We start from the raw sequence: 20,662 nt of genomic DNA, 5'->3' as shown, positions 1-20,662 counted from the left end.
TATGCGTCTAGGCGCCGAGTTCACGCGACGCGAGCGTTGAGAATGGCTGCGACGAGGAGGTGGAGGAAGAGGGCAAGAGTAGCCGTGGAGGACGGAGAGAGCGGCGAGGAGTTCCTCGAGAGGCCTTGCTGATTGGGCTCGTCGATGTTATTTCCGCCGAAGCTTCCCGCCGCCGGATAGATCTCTTCCGTCGTCAGCTCCTGCGAAAAGGCCGCGCGTTCAGCGCTCGCGCGTATATATAGTCGGCTCAGCCGGCAACCGCTTGCCTCACCTGGCCGTGCGCGAGCCACGTGTTGGTAGCCCAGTCTGGGATGTCCTTGGTGGTGCCGATGGAGCTGCTGCTGCTGCTGCTGGGTGCCCAGTTGATCCCTCTACCGTAGCCAGAGGAGCGCTGCGTCGGCGTGGCTGAAACAGACGCGAGCGTTCGTGGCGAGCGTGGCGACGACGGTGACGCGAGAGACAACGACAGTACCGGAATTATCGATGATCGGGGGAGTGTGGTGCGAGGGCTCCGCCTTCCGACTGCCGCTCGCTTCCGCTCTCGCCGGCGGCTCGTCGCCCTCCTTGGCGCCGCTACCGTGCCGCTGCTGCTGCTGCTGCTGCTGCTGCTGTTGTCCGGAGGCGGTGGCCACCTCCAAATCTGCGCGCAACAAAGGGCCGTCAGCGCTGGGCGGCGCGGCGACGCGGTGTCCGAAGATACCGACTGTCGCTGCCGAAGCTGGGCGGCGAGGTGACGCTGTCGTGGAGGTCGCTCGGTTTGGCGCGATACACGTCCAGGTGGGCGGGCTTGCCGCTGGCGCGCGGCGCGCCCAGCCGGGCCCCGTTGCTCTGCGCCGACGAGTCGAGGCTGACGCTGCGGCCCTCGCCCAGGCGACTGCTGCTGCTCGGCGTCGACGGGCTCGGCAGCTCGCTCGCGCTCGACGATGACATCAACGACGCGCACCTGCCCGCGTCCCCGCTGCAATCACATTTCGATCGCCGGCTTGGTTCGCTTATCGGGACTCGGCGATCTCTGGCGATCGGAGCTCACATGTAGTTGAGGCACTGGTCCTGCAGGAAGCGGAAGGCCTTGTCGAGCACCTGCCGCGAGAACCTCGCGGCGATACCCTCCTCCCGATTGGCGTCGCAGCGCAGCCGCGTCTTGAGGATCGCGCACGAGCGGAAGTTGTGATAGGCGCTGAAACGGAGAAGCGAGGAGGGAGAAAGAGAGAGAGAGAGAGAGAGAGAGAGAGAGGCGGGGCTCGGGTGAGAACTAGCCGCGGCCGCGGCCAGGGCGACGAGTCGCGGCGGCTTTACCAGCAGAGGTTGGCCTTGCGGACGGTCTCCTGCGACACCTCGTTGACGAGGGCCGAGTAGTGGGGGCCGCAGTGTTCCGGCTCGATGACCGTCGACTTGATGCAGCCCGCGTACTGCAGGTACTCTGCGAAGCGAACCGACTCGCTCTTCTTATGGGTCTCTCGCCGACTCGGCGGCGTCGCCTCGCAGCGCGCGAGTCGGCGCGAGAGCGTCGCGAGAGCGTCGCGAAAGCGCCGCGAAAGCGCCGCGAAAGCGCGGGCTCACCTGTCTGGTAGGAGGAGACCGAGCACATCTGGTGCACCGAGGCTATCGGTGGCTCTACCGCCGAGTTGAACTGGTCCTTCCGCAGCTTGGAGAAGCACTTGTCGATGTAGCGCCGGATGCAATCCACGAAATTGGACCACGTCCTGCCACACGCCATTCAACGCATCATCACAAGCTTGCTCGGGGAAGCTCGCTAAAATAGGCCGAAAGATTAATGGCAGAGCGGGGTCGCGCGACGAACCTGCACACGCTATCGATGTCGTTCGTGTTGTCGGGGAAGATCAAGTGCGGATCCTTGAGCATAGGCTCGGCGATGGAAATGCACTTTCGCACCTTGTCCTCGGAGCAGCTCTGTCCGCTGGCCAAGCCGAGCAGTAGCCCTAGAGAAAGGAAGGCGAACGCCGTGTGAAAAGTCGAGCGTTGCGGATCCGCCGGTTTCGCCTCATACCCAGGCACAAAGCTGCGGAAACGTGGATCCGGCGCATGATCCGCAATTGCGTGCCACGCGTCAACTCGAAGCGGACCGCGCTCCGGACAAAGGTGTCGAGGCGACGACGGCGCCGCAGCCTCGGCCGAGCAAGTGGAGCCTGGAAGCCCGCTCGGCTGGTGTGCGAGCTGCAACGGTGAAAGTCCCCCGTTGGGCGCGACTGGTCGGGCGGACGAGCGACGACCCCCGCGCGGCCCGGCGCCGCTCGTCGCGGCCCGCCGACCGCGGACGGAATCACTGACCCGCGGCGAGCCGAGCCGCGACGCACCGGCCGCGCTCGCGATTCGTCATCGGCCGGACGCGCGCGCGCGCGCCCCTCCTCACCCGCCCGCCCGCCCGGACTATCGACCGCATCAATTCCGCTGTCGGCGTTCCAAGCCCCGGGGCTTTTGTTCGGCGCTTTTCAAATCTCAAGATCGGCGTTTTCGAGAGCGCAAACGCGAAAAGACGAATAAAACGACCGAGCGGCGCGATGAAACGCACCGACCAAAGGGCGAACAGAGGCGGAGGCCCTACGGAGCGCGCCGCCGCGACACCGATGCAGGCCAACGACTTGGAGTATCGACACGGTCCCTTGGGAAGCTCGCGCTCGACGACGTTCGACATCCGATTACGCGAGCCGGGCGGAGCATAGTGCAGCCGTGAACTCACCGCCTGGGAGGGTGTCGCCGACGCTGCGCTGTTCCTCGTGGGCGAGCTCGGCCACTGGGGCACGCTTTCCGCGCGCGAATCACGCTCAATGGCTCTCGGCTCGTCCTTCGGCTCTGCGCCCACGCGTAATCAGCGCTAACTTCGGCCTGCCCGCTGCAACTGAACTGCGCGCCCCGCGCTTCATCGCGAGAAACGAGCCCGCGGGCAAACTTTACGCTCTCGCGGGAAAAGAAGGTCTTTTCACCGCCGCCCCGCCAACAGTCGGGCTTAGCTTTCAATTGCTGTTGTTGATTTATTTTGTTGGCACCTTTAGCGCGAAAATTGCTGACTCGCGATAATCAAATAGTAAAATTGTTTTGTCGTGTTACTCTGGTCTGTGGACAAAGTACAATGGCCGGAGCGTCACGTCGGGCTGTTTGTGAAAATAACACGTGCGCGAACGGTGCAATTCACTTGCGACACGCGCCTCTCGATGAAAAAAGAAAAACGAGAGAGAGAGAGAGAGAGAGAGAGAGAGAGAGAGAGAGAGAGAGCGAGCCAACTTGTTCGTTTACCATGCGCTCGGCGAAAGCAGGCTTTTGTCCGTAATCGAGGCGAAAGTCGAGCGGCGACAAGCAGATCGGCAGCAGCGGTCGTCGTCGCGGTCGGTGCTCCACTGACGGTCGACGCGCGCGGATCCACGGCCTGTGATTCCGTGCGCCAGCGCGGGGGCACTGCCTGCTCGTTCTTTGAACTCGACCGGCTCTCTCGCGTGCTTCGCCTGACCCGCGACTCGCGTCGCACTGACCAGTGCCCATCGCGAAGGGGACACCTGTGAACGCGCGTTTACACGTCGCTGGCCCCCTGCCCCCTCTCCCCGCCGGCGTTTCTCTTCCGTTGCGACGCGTTCGATTATAACGCACGCCACGATTATACCCCGCTCCGCTTTTTCTTCGCGTCGAGAAATTCGCCCGCGAAGGCACGCGTACTCGCGGATGAACATTCAGAGGGGCGATCGATCTGCAACGTAGCTTGCCCGCCTTTTCTTTGTCTTTTTTTTTTTTTTCTTTTCATCGCTTTAGTCGCCGCGCGCATTTAACCGCGAGCTTTCAAGCAGATTTGATAGGAGCGCGTGTCGCCGCCGTCGTAGTCGTCGCTGGGGCTGGGGCAATTCGCGTCGGGCAATCGAAGAGAAATGCAGCGGGCGACGGCCGGGCAGGGCAATATCGCGCCACGCTCTCGCAATCGCCGTGTCGGCATCTTTCCAGGCGCTCGCTCGTCGCCGGTATCTCGAAATTGCATCGGGTCGCTCGTTAGCCCGGCAAATAGGACGTCGCCGGGGAAAAAGAAGGCGCGAGTCGCCTCGAGAGCAAATTGGCCGAGAGCGCGCGTCGCAGAAGTGAAGGACCTGGCGCGCGCGGGGGCTGGTGCATTAGCACGCCCGAGTATACTGACCTTAGGCCGCGCAGTCGATACTCGGCTGCTCGCGTGCCAACTCTCCGTCTTGCGCGTGCGAGAGGACCGCACGCCGACGGCCAAGACGGGAGATGCGCGCCGCGATTGCCGGCTCCGCGCGCCTTTCGGCCCCACCGAAATTATCTGGGTCAGCGATTGCCTCTGTCGCTCGCGATCTTTACCTTTTTCATTCTCTCTTTTCTTTATCCTTTATTTTTTTTTTTCGGCCAATGTTTTATATATATCCGTCGCCTATCCACCGCCGCTCGCATTCTCACCTTATCGATCGTCTACACTTCTCATGCAAATCATTATGGAAATTTATTCGGATCAGCTAATTACTCATTTCTGTGGGGTACAGCCGCGAAACTCAATACTCGCCGCTGCATTGCTTTGTACCGCTTATTTTCGACGAACAAAACGAAAAATAAATACGTATCTGGATGAATTTATCGCATTCGTTGAGTGATTTTTCCAAATGTTTGCGTGGATTTGTAATTTTTTTTCATTTATACTTCTTTTCGATCAGTCTGTGACGACGCTGCTATCTTATCGTCTGAAATGTGCTTACTGCTGTAATGTTACCTTTTTTATCAGCTATTCAAATCGACTCTCCCTTTAAAAAATGTGAGATTAGTGTTTCCACCAATTCTAGATTAATTCGATTATGTGAAATTCATAGATATAAATAACGTATTTTGATACTTTTGTGGCTTCGTGCAACCGTTATTTTATTAGATTTGGCTACGAAAATTCTCGTCACGAAATCATTAGATGATGAAAGAACTCATTTGTAATGGATTGTACAGCACGAGCTGGATTGATTCAGCAGATAATCTTATGTAGATAATATAAATCCATAAATGAATTAAAAATAATTTAGGGTGTAATTTATTGTTTTATTGACATTAAATATTTCCCAACAAAATAAAAGGCGGGATTTTTTCAAGTACCAATCATGCATCAAAATCCAATAATTTTATCCTTTTATTACGTCGCTCGTCTAAGAATAAATTCTTCAATATTGAAGTTTCTCTTTAATTATGTCCAATTCCGATGAATTTACAAATTCACGATAAATAACATTAATCGTTGCGACAAATCTAACGATACACGAATTACAGTTTGCAAGTTGTAAACGCAGGACTTTCTACATCTTTGAAATTGCGTGGAGATTAATTGAAATTATAAACATTTGTAAAATGTAAATAATTAATAATACAGCTATCAATTTATAAATAATATTGACAACAAAGGCCAGGACAATCAATCTTGTTACATCCAGTTTCATTAACTTCGATCCAAAATCTTTAAGCGTGAGGGTTTCGGAACTTTTCACCAGCGAATTTAGCAGCAGCTCCCAGTTCTTCTTCGATACGAAGGATTTGATTGTACTTTGCCAGACGCTCGGAGCGGCAAGGTGCACCAGTTTTTATTTGACCAGTAGATAAACCAACGACCAAGTCGGCAATGAATGTGTCCTCAGTCTCACCGGAACGATGAGAGACCATAGTGCCCCAGCCAGCACTCTTCGCCAATTTATGAGCGTTAATTGATTCGGTCACACTACCGATTTGGTTGACCTTCAAAAGCAAGCAATTGCAAGCTTTCTTCTCAATGGCGGTCTTAATTCTGAAAGCCAAATTTATTTTAATGCCATATGAAAAACTTGATATTGTAACAGCCTTTTAAAGAATTTTACCTTTCCGGGTTGGTTACTGTGAGATCGTCACCAACAATTTGAATTGGAGTGGCAGCAGTGATAGAAGTCCACGAATCCCATCCGTCTTGGTCAAAGGGATCCTCGATCGAAACGATAGGAAACTCTTTTACCCAACCCAAGTAAAGTTCCTGCAGTTTAGCAGGCTCCAGGTAAGTGCTTGGGTCAGACTTAGGGTTCTTGAAGTCCAAATCGTATTTGCCGTCTTTATGGAATTCAGAGGCGGCTACATCCATACCAATCTTAATTTTGCCCTCATAACCAGCAGTCTAAAATTAAACAAAATATTAATATTCAAGTTAAAATTGCACCACTTGATGAATAAGTGACAAAAGTAATTCATACTTTGATGGCATCAATGATAAGATTGAGAGCTTCTTTGTTTTCAAGAATGTTGGGAGCAAAACCACCCTCATCACCAACAGCAGTAGCATCAAGACCAAACTTCTTTTTGATACCATTCTTCAAATGGTGGTACACTTCACTGCCCATTTTCATGGCTTCCGTAAAGTCCTTAGCACCAGTTGGCAGGATCATGAACTCTTGCATGGCAAGCTTGTTGCCAGCATGAGAGCCGCCATTGATAACATTAAAAGCTGGAGTTGGCAACACGATATTAGAGTTTCCAGCCAATTCAGCAATATACCTAATATAATAATATATAATAATAAAAATTCAATCACGAAAAATGTTACTGATTATGCTTATTAATATAAATTCAAGAGAAATTACACACTTGTAAAGTGGTTGGCCTTTCTTTGCAGCTCCAGCTTTGCAAATTGCTAAAGATACTCCTAAAATGGCATTAGCTCCAAGTTTAGATTTGTTTGGAGTACCATCAAGTTTCAACATTAAGTTATCAACATCAGTTTGGGCAGTAACATCAAGACCAGACTAAACAAATAATATAAAAATTTTATAGATTCTTTTAAGTGAAATTATTGACAATAATTAAAAATAATAATAACTGACCTTGATGAGTTCAGGAGCAATGATTTTGTTGATGTTATCAACTGCCTTAAAGACTGACTTGCCATGGTACTGAGACTTGTCATTGTCTCTTAGTTCCAAAGCCTCGTGTACTCCAGTGGATGCTCCTGAGGGCACGGCGGCACGGAAAAGTCCATGCTCAGTAACCAGATCAACCTGTAATTATAATTACCAATAAATATTTTTTAAGAGAAATGATTTTTTTAAATAATAAATTAATCAAATGTAAACAATAACTTCAGAAATACAATGTTCTTTGAAAAAATGCAAAGTTGTATGTAAAAAATGAAAAATAAAATTGAATGTGTAAATATGAAGAATAATCACCTACCTCGACAGTGGGGTTACCACGTGAGTCGTAGATCTGACGAGCTTTGATACTTTGAATGGGCATATTGTGTATATTCCGCCTGAAGGTTAACGTTAAAGTCCTGAAAACAATCGTCCGTATTTAAAGCGTTGGCATCGACAACAATGTCAAGGTTCGAAGCAAGCGTCGATCACGTTCTTTTTTCGTCGACCGCGAATCTCGATGCGAAAATTCTCTCTGTGTCCCTCTCTTCTATTCTTATGTAACTAATCAATGAATCTTGCAACATTGCGACAAGCCTACTTAACGCGATTCATTCTATTCACGAAAACTAGATAAAGACTGACGTAATTCTAGTAAATAAAGTTTCGACGGCGGTACAGGATTATAACACTTGAATTATTGTACACTTACGCTTGTGCTACTGATAAGAGTGACCTTGACAAGGTCATCAGAGTAACGGATTCGGAGCTTGGAAAATTTTTCTTTCTCAGCACGAAACACGTTGACCGATCGATTGCACACTATTACAATTTAATGTCGTGGGTGGAACCCAGTGAAAACGAGTTAAACATATATTTTCTTTCAAGTTCGAACGAAAACTTTTTTCGAGAACGTTGCACGTGCATGCACTGAAAAATGTCTCAAATGATCAAAAGAATGTACTATTTTTTAAATCAAACGATGCCTCGTAGTTTGACAGAAAAAATCAATGCGTGATCAAAAATCGACATGTTAATTATTATTGTTAAACGTAAATTTTCACTCACCTCAACGAACTCACGGAAAGCCGGCTGTGAACTGCAAGGAGTGTGCTAACGAATTCCGTTAACGACGTAAGCGACTAGCGAGTTCTATCGACTCGAGCGCACCCACGAGCGCACTACTATAGGTAACTAATCTAGGGAACTTCGTCAGACTTCAAGAGTTATTGATCCAAAATTTACAGCGTTTAACTATAATTTTACACCGTTTTTTTAATATTCCAAATTCTCGGGTGATTTTTCTATTCAAATTTAAATATAATATCATAAATTCCACTTTGAAGAATACATAGCATAATTGCGAAAATAGCATATAGTAATTTGAAGAAATTAAATGTCACTAGTTCTACAGAAATGTCTACCCGGCGGAACATATGAATTGTTATATTTTTATTGGTTTACTTGTTATTTTTCATGAATGTTCTTGTTGTCATTTAACATGTTGAATAAACGTAACTGAGCATTAATAAAAAAATTGATTTCACTCTTTAACATGCTGCCACGCATATTAATGTAGTAAAATTTTTCTATAGCATAACTCATATCCAGCTAAGTAGATTGTATAACTTCACCGTGCTCTTGCGTCATATATTTTAACAATTTAATTTATACAATTGTAGATTTTTATATTGTTCGAATAATTAATAATTTCATTCATAACGACTGTTGTCAAAGCTATTTTTAAAAAATTTGACGGATAATTGAAGTTATTCAGCAATTACTATAAATATCGATCCCTTGTTTAAAGAAAGTAGCTTTCTCGAAAAACATAATAATACGAATAAGATTTCAATTTTTATTTGTAACTGGAGCGTATCAATTTCAAAATTGATTTTCAGATAATAATTATAATTATGCTTATAAACATAACATGTAATAACGTACACTCTTGTCGCGCAATATTTATTGCTACATGTATGTATACATGCGCAAAAATATGAATATGCTTAAATTGCAATCAACTGAATTGACATATTTTATCAAGTAATAATCACTTTATTATTGTATATCATCTTCATTCCCCATCTAGAATTTCATGATCAAATAGATGAAAATATAATGTTGTATATTAATTCAACAAATTTACGTTCGTAAATAGTGCTTGTTTAAAATAAAAATTAGAGAATACTATAGTATTTAATTAAAACACTATAATTAACTGTGGTATAAAAAATTGATTGGATAACTTACATTGTGTAAATTTGTTAAAAATATTATTTAAAAAAAATTGAGAAGTTTATTGAAAGAAAAAATTGAAAGCTTGTTATCGAAAATTTGTTTTTAAAATAATGAAATAACACGACTCGCGAGCAAAATTAAAAAAATGTGTAAACAAGCGAGTGTCAATAGGAATTAGTCGCGCGGTAGTTTTCGTTTCTCGTAGAGTTTTTCCAAGGCCGAAGTTGGTCGGAGATTGCCGAAGTGAGCGCTTCGACGAGAAGATTTGCCCTATGCTGTGCGGCCGCGTACGCTTTCCACCTGTCCATTAGTTTGGCACTTGTGTGTGGGTGTGTGCAAAAGTCTCACTCACAAGTACACTTGATCGCTGAGCGCGCGCGTGTGTGTCAAAATGTCGCTTTGACGTATGCGGATCATGAGTAGATTTAAGTCACCTGAAAATTAACCACGTAACCAGTCGACCGTCGCGCTATTCGTAAGTACCATTGTTTAACAACATTGTTGCGCCATCAATATCCACCCATCTGCTACTTTTCCGTCTGCAAAGATATCGCTAGGGCTTCATTTCGCCTCCGCGTCCAATATCGCGTCAATACTCGTAACAACTGTCATCTCTCAATCACCCCATATCATGACTGCCCTGCAATTTCCGAATGTCAATTAAGCAGATGCTTCGTGTTATTGCTGCTCGCTTGACCAGACTGCTCGTCGATCTTCTATTAACGGGTCAACCATCTGGTTCTTATGGAATCAGCGCTTCCAACATTTTGACAGGACGCACGCACGCGCTTTACACGCCTAGGTTGCAAAAGCTATTCTCCGCAGTTCGTTTGTATTGCTGAGTCCTTATTTTTTTTTAATTTTCACTCTTGCCATCCGATCTCCGCCCAGCTGACGACAATAACAATACTCGCATTCGTTAATTGATATACCCTAACAATATTTATTAATTTATCTCGTTTAATATTGAGCTTACTTAATTTTGTCGTTAAAAGCTAAATATTTTTATTCATATTTCCAGTGTATTTTAATGTACAAAGGTTAATTTTGTACATTAAAATTATCTTCTTTATAGTATATTCTTATCAAAACAGTCCAACAGTGATAAAAACATCAGCTATGAAAACATACTAGAATGTTCACTCAACATTTTGTAAATCCAATCATCTCTATAGAAAATGCTGATATGACAAATTAACAAATTGCTTTTATTTTTTAGTTATTGTAATATTAATTGTTTTTTAGGTGGTTTTAAATCAAGCACAATACATATATAGGTGGGACATCATGAGTGGATTTGATCTATGCGCTTGCCTAAATGGCAATGATTTAATGATACAACGATTATTGTCTATTGTAAGTTTCAAGTCATTCAATATTTCTGATTATTTGTAGTGTAAAATCAAAGTAATAGTCATAATGAATTATTGCATTGAACTTCCCAGGCACAAAGTGAAATACAAACAATGTTGTAAACGTCTTATGATTGTGTAACAGTACTTCCTTCATGTACAAATGATACATATCATTGAATGTTTATTCTCAAACATCAATAATAATATATTGAATCAGCAAATATCTGAAACTTTTACTATATTAAGCACTGTTAATATACGATTTTCAAAAAGTCTTTTATGAGTATGAAATTGTATTTAATATATTATCTGCTATTACAGTTGCGACAATCACAAGAATATTGCACAGACAATGAGTGTCTTACTCCACCTTCATGTACGTACCATTTTATTTTGATCTCATTTAAAACTTAATTGTAATATTTTAATATTAAATGTATTTTATGTGCATAGTGCCTGCTTCACCTAATGCTCAAGTTGAATCAGGTGACTTTATGGTGGTGTGTCTCATGATGATCTTTGGCATGCTATTATATGTGCTCAGACCAAATTCACTTCGTCAATCAAGTGGTGGAAAAGGTAGAAACAATGATGCAGTACGTATTAAAGATTTAAAGAATAAAAACTATAACAAATAATGTATACATCATAATCAACAAGTGTCTTTTAATTTTCCAGGACACTGATGGTGAACCACCATTACCTCCATCCTCTGTAAACTAAAATGGCTTGAGGCTGGATCTCTCAAGCCATCATTTGTTTTAACATAAAATGGTTGTAAAAAATTTCTGATTCATTAAAATATTTTCTAGTTCCCTTTAAATTTTGCATTTTACTTGTGAATGCATTATATTGATAACAGGGCTTAAATTGATATATTAGTGCATTCTTCAGATGTACAATAAAATATTTAATATAATATGAAAAGGTAAAAGGCATACATAATAATCAGATTTTAGATTTATAAGTAGAATATTAAATTTTCTTGTATACTATTTTATTATAATGCAACATTTGTATAGAAATATTGTTGAAGCTTAAATTTTTTTTATAAAAAATTGATCACTGCTTGGGAACCAAGCTTTGCAACAAGTTATGATGAAAACTATTGAAGTATTAAAAGTTTTTTTTAAAACAATGATTAAATTATATAATAAAATAAGTTATGGCGAGAATGACGTTTAACATAAAATTAACTTGTTCATTAAATATACATGTATAAGGTCAAGATGTAAATGTAAAAATTATAAAGAATACAGTAAATGAAACTTGTAATACAATTTTATGTGTTTTAATGGCCTTTTTTAATAAGCATGAAAATGATCCAAATTTTATAATTACAATTAACAATTAAATTGAACAATATCACTTTTAAATCTTGAAGATTTCGAATTTTTTTTTTTTATTTACGATTGGAAATTTAAATCAACGTTTACTTCTCAAAAGTAATGTAACACACTAATTGTAGACATGGTCATCTTATTTTATTAATCTTACGGTATAAGAACTACATCGTGTACTTTATACGCAAAAATGTTTTTACGAATAATGACTAATCTTAGCGAATCAATATAAAAAAAGATAACACTTATTTACAGGAAACAAAAGGCTTCACCTTTATGTCTTTTGGCAACCTGTTTATCGTCCTGATTGTCAGAGGACTTTTGTATCCTGGGTATCCTTTTGTTCTTTAAGAATGCCATAGTGTCTGTGTTGGTTCTGAAACAAAAACCAATTTGATTTTTATTATAAGCACTAAGTCGCTGTTATATTTAAAGAATAATATATTCCACATTTATGAAACTAAAATTTATTTAAGGTAATAAGACGAATATAGCATACATATGCTAAGCACTTTTTAGCAAAGATGAAAAATCAATTGTTCTGTTCTAAAAACAGAAAATTTAAGGTTTCCAACTGGCAGAGTTTAGCAAAAATATAATTTCCATATACCTTGAAGTTTTCGGGGATGATACTTCTTTATTAACAGTCACGTTGCCATCTGTTGTGCTTGTAGGCTGAGATGGAATTTGAGGAATGGATTTTTGAAGAGCTAAAACTTTAGCTGCTGCTTCATTACTGCTATCTCCATTTTTCGTAGAGGTACCAGTGGCACTTGGTTTGCTCTCACTAGTTTCAGCAGATTTTTTCTTTTCTGCGTCAACTTTCGATATTTTTGCATCAGTTTGGGTTTCTGGCTTTTGTTTTAATTTTCCATCTTGTGTTGGAAAAGTAAGAGTAGGCAAGTTGATAGTTTTATCTCCTTTGGTTTCATTTACCAAAGTCGTCAAAAGCTTAGCTAATTCCTCTCGTTTACGTGTTACAGTGATTTCTTTAAACCATGTTTTTAATGTTTTAATAGGCAATGTATAATCCATAATAGGTTTCTATAAAAAAGAGAAACAAACGTTTTAGGAACCAAATTTTCTTTTATAAAAACTGAAAAGTACCTAATATAAGGCTTTACCTGAAAGAAACTTTCCACGTATTGTAGTAAATAAAGTCCGCAATCAGTAAAATTTGATTGTTGCGGAGTTTTAGGAGAGGAACCTTTGATAGTATCTTTTGAAAAAATTTGTTCTGCCGACATTTTAGCTTGATATTCGCATTTTAAATAGTCCCTCAAAGTCGCTACTACTCTCGATCTGCTGCCACCACACAGCGAATCAAATATTAATATGCAAGGACTAAAAGAATTATTAAAATAATGAGATCTCAACACAAATATAAGTGTTCAATATGAATAGGCAAATTAAAAGTCTTACGCTTTCACAATTTCTTTATTTTGAGGAGTCTGGCAGTTACGTTTACTATTTGGATCAATGTTAGTCTGTTCAGCATTTGATTGTTCAGCATCAGTTTTAGATCCAGATTCAGCCTAAAAAAAACAAAATCAATAAGGAATTAGATAAAAGATTTGTAAAATCTGTAAAATATTCTGCGTAAACTTACATCATCATCGTCATCATCACTATCAGTTTCCATTTCCATTTCTTCGTCGTCGCCTTCGGCTTCATCTCTTTCAGAACCGTCGTCGTTCGTGTCAATAGTAATTGTGCTTACTGGTGTTATGGTGGTATTCCCAATTGTTAAGGACTTCAATTTAGAATCCTTCTTTTTCTTATCTAATGTCTTCTGATCGCAAGATTTTTTATTAACTTTTGGTGTTACTTTTCCAACAAGCCCAGGAAAACAAATTATAGCCAAGTACCAATGCGCACTGAAAAAAAAAATTATTTATTATTAAGATTTCTCTTAATTTCAAAGTACGTAAATTCATGCAACTTACTGTTCATTAATAGGAATAACGACAAAATCTTTTTCAAAAATATTGACATTTTTGGTCCATTTTTGTACTCTAGCATGACGTCTACCGGCGGGTGACAAATTCTCATAATTTTCTGTTGCTAGTGCATGTGGACTTGTTAATCTTTTATAAAAATAAGAACTGAATACATGAGTTCTTTTACTATCAACTTCGGAAAGCACTTCTAATGTCAAATATTTTAAGTAAAAATCTATAATAACATCATTCAAAAACTGATCCTCAGCGAGACATGTGAAATCTTCCGTATTTATAGCTATACCTCCCTTAGCAGGTGGAGGAGGGTAAACAGTTATACTGTAAGAGAAAACAAATGATCGTTTAAAAATATATCTTTAAATAGTATCGCATACAAACTTACTTCAATATTACACCATTCGAGTTTGAATTATTTGTTGAACTCGCAGAAACTTGCTTCTTGGATGAAGTTTGTACTTGATTCTTATAAAATAGAATATAAAATTATAATTATATTGTTTGAAATTTTAAAAAGTATTAAAAATTCAAGTGTAACTTACGGATTTCGGAGATGCCTTAACAAGAATATCATTAGCTTCTTTTGCATTCAATTCTTCAAAAATTTTTTTATACAATTCTTTCAATGTTGCTTTGGACTCCTCAGATATTTTTTCAGGTAAAAGCGTAATTCTTTTGTGTGTGTGATCTATAATAAAGATGAAATGATAGAATTTACGAAAGAGAAAATATTTTTCAGTATCAATATTGGTAAAATTTGTTTTATACGACCTTTGCCAGCAGGGTCAAAATATGGGCCTTTAGGATCTTGCATACCTAACAAATCTCTTATCTTTAAACCAGTAGCTACATTCGTGTAAAAAAATAAAACTGGCATTGATTTAGAAAAGTGTATCAAAACTTTAACCAAATCAGTATATTTGATGTCGACCGTAATAAACGATTTGTCTGTAAAGCAGTAAAATATTATTAAAATTACCAGAGAAAATTAATTACTTCAAAAATAAATAAAAATATTACCGTCTTCCAAACATGGTACTTCAAGTTTTAAACCGCTTGAACAGATTTGAATATCATTGTTTGGGACATACTTATAAGATCCTATCCTCACCGTTCGACACGTTAGATGAGTACTCATATTATTTATGGGTTCTGACAAAGTACTTTGTTCTGTTTCACCACCTTTATAATTTAAAAAAGAAAATTATTGAACTTGGTATGAAAATTAGTAAACGTAATAAAAATCTTTATTAACTTACTCAAATTAGAACTATTAGATGTAATTTGATTAAATGTAACTGCACTATTAGTAATAATTGGCTCTTTTTCAAGAATCGTATCGACTTCTTCACTGTTAGTCAAGCTAAGAGGATTCACTACTTCTTTAGTTTCTGCAGCCTGTTTTAGTTTTCTATTGTCATCTTCTTCATCAGATGAAATTGTCAAACATTCTGTAACAGACGTAACTGCTGTAAAAACGTAACGTAGTTAATACAATTTTTTTTCATAAAAAACATGACATACCTGGCTCTTTGTTTTGCCTAGTAAGACGCGTCATTCCTCTGCCTCGACCGCGGCCTCTCCTTGTATTGTTTTCTCGGTCAAGCTTAGGCGTTTCAGCCTTCTTATGGAATGACTAGAAACAACGTTCAATATACATATTTTCTATAAGCTTAGATTCAATATCGAGAATGTCATCCACAACTTTAACATGACAAGTTTATTTTAAAACAGCAATATTTTAATGTTCTTACATTGGAAGACACAGTGTATTCCTTTTTAGCCGACGTATTAGATGAAATAGGAACAGCTTTTACGTCTTCAGGTAGTTTTCTTTTACACCTCATGCAAAAGTTGAAATCTGCTGCGCTCAATCCGCAAAATATACAAACAGCCAACATGCCTTTGACATATTTGGGTACCTATTTTTACGTAAAAGTTTTCAGCAACTAACGTTAAATATTTCAAGTAAAAATCTATAATAGTAGCGTTCAAAAATAGATCCTCAACAAGAAATAAAATTTTCCGTATTATCGCTATATCTCTCTTAGCAGGTGGAGGAGGGTTTTTTTACTTATTCACTTCAAGGTAAAGTTAAAAAGATACGATAATGATTTCAATGAAATTTCCAAAAATCACATCATCGTCTCTAAAATTATACATTGATATATCGAACGAAATTCAGTAATTTCGTGCAATATTATTCTTATAATAAATTTTTCCTACGTGAGCAAATAATTATAACCGCGTTATATACGAATACTTTAATATTGTGCTAATTATGAAAGTACATTTCGTTCTTTTCCTTAACAACAAAAAGTTCACGACAAGACGACCTTCAGATGATAATAATAACAATAATAACAATAATAACAATGATAACAATAACAATAATAATGATAATGATAATGATAATAATAATAATAATAATAATAATAATAATAATAATAATAATAATATCTGCTTCAACAGAAAATGCCTTGCAACATTCAAACTATTTTCGGTCATGTTTTAAAATGGATAAAAATCTTGCCATGTTAAAAGTATTGTGCATGCCAATTAGCTCAAACTATTAACGAAGTTATTTTTATTATGTATAAAAGTGAACTAGAAATTACAAAATTAATTCATGCATTAATGAATTTAGTAATTGACAATCCCGATTTAAAAATCACCTGTAGTCTCAAATTAATGAATTGAACTTCATTTTTATGTAAAAAAGACTTGAGCACAATTCTTAATGAGTTAAAAGAATAAAATAATTACCCTAGGTCCTGTAGTGGTTTGAGAAGTTGTTGTATTTGCATTATCATTTTTAGACCTACGAAAGAGGAAAGAAAAAATTTTTTAAAGGAAAAAAATATTTATCGACGATTGTACGCATTAAAAACTTACGGTGATTTAGATTCAACAGTAGAAGTAATACTGGGTACTTCATTACTTTCATACTGTTCTTCCTCTTGACTACTTTTAGGCGTAATTTCAACAATGTAGTTTATTCCAAGAGCTGGATCCGAAACCAGAGAGACACGAGGGTCTTGCGAAGCTTGAATATTCGCCTAAAATAGAAATCATCGTTATTGACTAATGTACTTGATAGGAGAAAAAAAATATAAAATAAATAAGCCAAGAAAAAATAAAATAAAAATGAAGGCATCTATAACCGTTACTTGTTCAAGAAGATCTTGTACTGTGCAATCTTCTTTAGGCACCTCAAAGGTAATTAACCTTTGTTCACCATTTTCCAGGATAACAAGCATTTTAGCTTCATTTCCTGTAATTTGATGCTGCACAATTGCGTTTGCAGGATCGTTTATTTCTTGCTGCAAATACGCATAACTTTCACTAGAATTGTCCTCAGCATCAGATTTCGCAGTGCAATCAATCTGATTGAGTCTTTCTAATTGCACTACATTGTCACTTGAATCAACTTCCATGGGTGTTTCACCGGTTTCAGCCATCACAGTAAGTTGCATCTGTTGACGAGCTTGAGCCTGTATCTGCTGTGCCTGTCGCTGAGCGTGTTGTTGCTGCAATTGTTGTTGTTGTTGTTGAAGCTGTTGCTGCAAAAGCTGCTGCTGCAATTGTTGTTGTTGTTGTTGTTGTTGTTGTTGTTGTTGTTGTTGTTGTTGTTGTTGTTGTTGCTGCTGCTGCTGCTGCTGCTGCTGCTGCTGCTGCTGCTGCTGCTGCTGCTGCTGCTGCTGCTGCTGCTGCTGCTGCTGCTGCTGCTGCTGCTGCTGCTGCTGCTGCTGCTGCTGCTGCTGCTGCTGCTGCTGCTGCTGCTGCTGCTGCTGCTGCTGCTGCTGCTGTTGCTGTTGCTGTTGCTGTTGTGAACGGTTTAAACTCATCATCTGCCCCATGTTTATTTGTCGTGGAGCAACTTGTGCTACTGGAACAGGTCTTTGTGTTCCAGCAGCAAGAACTACAGTTTGTTGTTGTCTTTGAATTTGACGAGGATCACTTTTTTGTCTGACACCAACTTGTTGTTGCTTTATTCTCTCACTAAGAGCATTCATTTCCAACGAATGTATTGGGGTAGCATTTCTTAAGGCAGGTAAAGAATTCCTTTGAGCTGCTTCTGTGTGGATTGGAGATCGAGGCAGTGGTCCTCGAGGACAATTTACTAGTTGATGAATATTGGTTCCGGCAGTTGATGCTGTTGGTGAAGTCGTTAGAGTAAGATTCGTATTACCTGCGGTGTTAGAATTGCGTCGCATTTTACCACCTCTACTAGGTTGAGTATTTGCTCTTCTCAGTGGGGTTTTCACTATTTGCACAGGCTGACCTCCTACACTATGTCTTTTGAGAGGTACCAACCTAGCAGGTTTTTTGTCTGATCCTCCTTGTACAACAATGTTAGGTGCTGGCGTATCTGCCTATTTTCAAACAAAAGTAATATTGCAATAACAAATTGTAGAGTAACTAATATCTTTTAAAGACAACTTCACTTACAGTTAGAACGTGTTGTGGACTTTTTACAGTATTTGCAGCAACATTTTTTACAGGTGAAGCATCTTTCTTTATTACTATTTCATAAGTTTCATTAGTATTACTACTTTGTATCCAATCAGCTTGGGCTGGTGCATAACAAACAGATCCTTATAATAAATAAAAAAAATTAATACCATATTTCTTATTTTTAAATATTTTGTTTAATAAATCTTACCTTTATTATTTCCAGAATCTGCTTTGCTAAATATAGTAGGTTCATTAGATTCATTTGTTTTAATTATATATACATTTTGCCTGAAAAAGATTATAGTAATAAATGTGTAGATTGTATTTATGAATTTATTTATGAGATCAATAATGTAACAGTATTGAAAATGAATGAAGTTCGTAAATTTGTTAATTATTTTCGGCTAAAAATTATAATTCTTTTCCAACTTAAAATGGAAAAGTGATTTGGCATGGCTTGAGTTCATTTACCGTGGTTCTAATTGAGATGTAGAAACTTGATTTCCTAGGTTAATGGTCTGTGGTGAAAATATGGTTTGCTCAGTATTATCAGATGTGGTATAAGCTATGAGTGGTTGAGAAATAACATTTGTACCGTTATCTTCAACAACTACAACTGGTCCATCAATGGTGCACAATTGTTGAATATCTTCTATTGTAAATGTACCATTAGGATTGGTCACAACATTAATATACTGTGCCATAGTATTCAACAGTAGACCCAGTATACCAGTAGATAAATTTATCTCTTTTACAAGGAATTAAAGTAGGAAATTGTTGCTGCTGAGAGAATGTTGCAATACAGAGGTCCATTTAAAGCATCTCCTCCAGTTTGGGATATCTGCACATCAACCTAATAAGAATATATTATTATTAATTATGTACAAGACTACCTTAAATTAATGCATTTCTTCTATACATTCTAAGTAAACAGCAACAATATCCTAGAATAATTTTGCTTTTGCTTAATGGAATATTCCATTTTAGATTTAGATTATGCATTGCATTTTGAACAGAAACATTAACAGGATTCTGTTAATCAGGGGAAAAGCAAACTTTTAACTTGGTAATTCGAGATTGTGGAAATAATGTGCAAAAACATCACTTGACTGAATGAGTATATTGTGATTATTAATGTTTCTTTTATGTTAACACTTTTTAATTTGATTCAATAAAAAATATGAACAGAATGTTAAAAGTAACCGTAAATAAATATGTAGCTTTCTTAACTAAAATCCATGATAAACTATTCACGTCGAGAGCATATTAAAAAGAGGCAGGTTTGCAAATGGCACACGGAATTGACGGCATTAAAACACTTGTTTTCCGCTTGGTATACGAAAAATTATATAGTGATGCATTTCGCACAATCAACAATTTTGATTCCGAGACAAGGTCTTATATTGGAATCAGTATAAACTTAAAATTCTTTCAGGACAGAGTAAACAAGATCTGTGAACTGTGAGCCTCGGCAGGATAGCGGATCGAACGGAGACTTAACCTCTCAATTTCAATTGCACACACAAGAGCTTTGTCGTTATTTGCATAGCTAAGTGTACGCAATGTTCTCGCAGCATGCAACAAATGAGTGGAAGATTCGATACCAGTCGAAAAATTAATAACTGACGATCGCTAAAACAACGATTGAATGATTGCAAAGATATTATCGAACGAGATTTGCTCAGACACACGAGGCACGATGCTCTCAAACAATACATTGGTCACTGGGCAACGAGATGGAGGAGAGCAGAGGGCCTATCCGCCTGTCCTCGACAAGACCATTAGTCCAATATTCTGAACGAGAATTCGCAGATGGCAACAAGCACTCACGTTTAACCAAAATGAAAGCGGCTGAGAATAATTACGTGTCGTGCGGAGAGTGAAAAAGACAATGAAAACAATATACTTACTACACCTTATACGTGTGAAATGCTATTTTGAAGCATCTGCTGCTATTCAAGCAAGACTATCCGAGACACACACTTCTATCAACAATGTAGCCCTTACAGTGGTATAGTACAGCCGTCTTTATTACTGCCGGGCAGGAAACACTTGTGATGGGGGCAGCTCTTGCATCAGGCCCTCCTCACATCGCTTACAGTTCACAGTTCATCCGAGGACTCGCTATGATGATTCCCAATCCTAAATTGTCGCCAGAGTCTGGCAATTAAAATAATACAAAGCGCCAAGTCCGCCGTTAGTTGGATCACTATATACTGCAGCAACGTGCAGTCAATCAGCGTTACAAAAATCACCGAATAACCATCTCCAACAAGCACTAATTCCGAGTCGTGAATTACAAAGTAGACACAGGTAATCCCCCCGTGCGGATTGCCGTGTTTCTGTCCACCTTCCCGCAGCGCGTTGCGCGACCGCTCGGTAAACTCAACGTTTATCATAGACTATATATATATATATATATATATATATATATATATATATATATATATATA

General features: G+C 39.7%; 4 protein-coding genes across 8 annotated transcripts; 1 reads left to right on the top strand and 3 right to left on the bottom strand.

Annotated features, from left to right (window-relative positions):
* Nucleotides 1-16: 16 nt before the first annotated feature.
* LOC131673171 (uncharacterized) lies at nucleotides 17-2,177 on the bottom strand. 2 transcript variants are annotated; one of them, XM_058950955.1, is made up of 10 exons: nucleotides 2,009-2,177; nucleotides 1,802-1,940; nucleotides 1,561-1,703; nucleotides 1,297-1,420; nucleotides 1,031-1,177; nucleotides 929-958; nucleotides 705-883; nucleotides 473-640; nucleotides 272-405; nucleotides 17-200 (listed from the first exon to the last, which is right to left on the bottom strand). In XM_058950955.1, the coding sequence occupies exons 1-10, from the start codon at nucleotides 2,043-2,045 to the stop codon at nucleotides 21-23; spliced, it is 1,281 nt and encodes a 426-aa protein (XP_058806938.1). In that variant the 5' UTR covers nucleotides 2,046-2,177; the 3' UTR covers nucleotides 17-20. The 2 variants fall into 2 exon arrangements, with proteins under 2 accessions (XP_058806938.1, XP_058806937.1); XM_058950954.1 differs by having other exon boundaries at nucleotides 705-958.
* Nucleotides 2,178-5,010: 2,833 nt separating this feature from the next.
* LOC131673170 (enolase) lies at nucleotides 5,011-8,055 on the bottom strand. Of its 2 annotated transcripts, none has more exons than XM_058950952.1 (7): nucleotides 7,923-8,055; nucleotides 7,174-7,273; nucleotides 6,825-6,998; nucleotides 6,589-6,746; nucleotides 6,198-6,498; nucleotides 5,835-6,121; nucleotides 5,011-5,764 (listed from the first exon to the last, which is right to left on the bottom strand). In XM_058950952.1, the coding sequence occupies exons 2-7, from the start codon at nucleotides 7,234-7,236 to the stop codon at nucleotides 5,443-5,445; spliced, it is 1,305 nt and encodes a 434-aa protein (XP_058806935.1). In that variant the 5' UTR covers nucleotides 7,237-7,273; nucleotides 7,923-8,055; the 3' UTR covers nucleotides 5,011-5,442. The 2 variants fall into 2 exon arrangements, with proteins under 2 accessions (XP_058806935.1, XP_058806934.1); XM_058950951.1 differs by lacking the exon at nucleotides 7,923-8,055 and adding an exon at nucleotides 7,567-7,619.
* Nucleotides 8,056-9,335: 1,280 nt separating this feature from the next.
* Nucleotides 9,336-11,273, top strand: LOC131673174 (small integral membrane protein 14). 2 transcript variants are annotated; one of them, XM_058950962.1, is made up of 5 exons: nucleotides 9,336-9,570; nucleotides 10,341-10,451; nucleotides 10,772-10,826; nucleotides 10,904-11,046; nucleotides 11,129-11,273. In XM_058950962.1, the coding sequence occupies exons 2-5, from the start codon at nucleotides 10,383-10,385 to the stop codon at nucleotides 11,171-11,173; spliced, it is 312 nt and encodes a 103-aa protein (XP_058806945.1). In that variant the 5' UTR covers nucleotides 9,336-9,570; nucleotides 10,341-10,382; the 3' UTR covers nucleotides 11,174-11,273. The 2 variants fall into 2 exon arrangements, with proteins under 2 accessions (XP_058806945.1, XP_058806944.1); XM_058950961.1 differs by lacking the exon at nucleotides 9,336-9,570 and adding an exon at nucleotides 10,216-10,248.
* Nucleotides 11,274-11,424: 151 nt separating this feature from the next.
* On the bottom strand, nucleotides 11,425-20,560 carry LOC131673168 (uncharacterized). 2 transcript variants are annotated; one of them, XM_058950936.1, is made up of 20 exons: nucleotides 20,120-20,560; nucleotides 18,681-19,062; nucleotides 18,418-18,497; nucleotides 18,204-18,349; nucleotides 16,916-18,127; nucleotides 16,647-16,810; nucleotides 16,518-16,572; nucleotides 15,506-15,673; nucleotides 15,276-15,387; nucleotides 15,011-15,202; nucleotides 14,772-14,933; nucleotides 14,523-14,699; nucleotides 14,294-14,439; nucleotides 14,137-14,216; nucleotides 13,740-14,072; nucleotides 13,403-13,670; nucleotides 13,216-13,328; nucleotides 12,918-13,137; nucleotides 12,404-12,837; nucleotides 11,425-12,169 (listed from the first exon to the last, which is right to left on the bottom strand). In XM_058950936.1, exons 2-20 carry the CDS (start codon nucleotides 18,911-18,913, stop codon nucleotides 12,043-12,045), a joined length of 4,422 nt encoding a protein of 1,473 aa, XP_058806919.1. In that variant the 5' UTR covers nucleotides 18,914-19,062; nucleotides 20,120-20,560; the 3' UTR covers nucleotides 11,425-12,042. The 2 variants fall into 2 exon arrangements, with proteins under 2 accessions (XP_058806919.1, XP_058806920.1); XM_058950937.1 differs by lacking the exon at nucleotides 15,506-15,673.
* Between the last annotated feature and the right edge of the window lie 102 nt (nucleotides 20,561-20,662).

This window comes from Phymastichus coffea, unplaced genomic scaffold, assembly GCF_024137745.1.
Source record: "Phymastichus coffea isolate CEN01 unplaced genomic scaffold, Cenicafe_Pcof_1.1 PCOF00169, whole genome shotgun sequence".
NCBI lineage: Eukaryota > Metazoa > Arthropoda > Insecta > Hymenoptera > Eulophidae > Phymastichus > Phymastichus coffea.
This window is presented reverse-complemented; position numbering and strand designations above follow the sequence as displayed.

Excerpts from the sequence above, each read along its gene's own strand:
- LOC131673171 (XM_058950954.1), bottom strand. The coding sequence starts at position 2,045 with ATGCGCCGGATCCACGTTTCCGCAGCTTTGTGCCTGG. Across the intron at positions 1,941-2,008 it reads TTCCGCAGCTTTGTGCCTGG|GGCTACTGCTCGGCTTGGCC; the intron begins GTATGAGGCGAA and ends TCCTTTCTCTAG. Across the intron at positions 1,178-1,296 it reads CGCAAGGCCAACCTCTGCTG|CGCCTATCACAACTTCCGCT; the intron begins GTAAAGCCGCCG and ends TCTCCGTTTCAG.
- LOC131673170 (XM_058950951.1), bottom strand. The coding sequence starts at position 7,604 with ATGACCTTGTCAAGGTCACTCTTATCAGTAGCACAAGC. Across the intron at positions 7,274-7,566 it reads CTCTTATCAGTAGCACAAGC|GACTTTAACGTTAACCTTCA; the intron begins GTAAGTGTACAA and ends GATTGTTTTCAG. Across the intron at positions 5,765-5,834 it reads ACAGTAACCAACCCGGAAAG|AATTAAGACCGCCATTGAGA; the intron begins GTAAAATTCTTT and ends TTTGGCTTTCAG.
- LOC131673174 (XM_058950961.1), top strand. Across the intron at positions 10,452-10,771 it reads TACAACGATTATTGTCTATT|TTGCGACAATCACAAGAATA; the intron begins GTAAGTTTCAAG and ends CTGCTATTACAG. Across the intron at positions 10,827-10,903 it reads GTGTCTTACTCCACCTTCAT|TGCCTGCTTCACCTAATGCT; the intron begins GTACGTACCATT and ends TTATGTGCATAG.
- LOC131673168 (XM_058950936.1), bottom strand. The coding sequence starts at position 18,913 with ATGGCACAGTATATTAATGTTGTGACCAATCCTAATGGTACATTTACA. Across the intron at positions 14,440-14,522 it reads TTTTGACCCTGCTGGCAAAG|ATCACACACACAAAAGAATT; the intron begins GTCGTATAAAAC and ends TCTTTATTATAG. Across the intron at positions 14,217-14,293 it reads TTAAGGCATCTCCGAAATCC|AATCAAGTACAAACTTCATC; the intron begins GTAAGTTACACT and ends CTATTTTATAAG.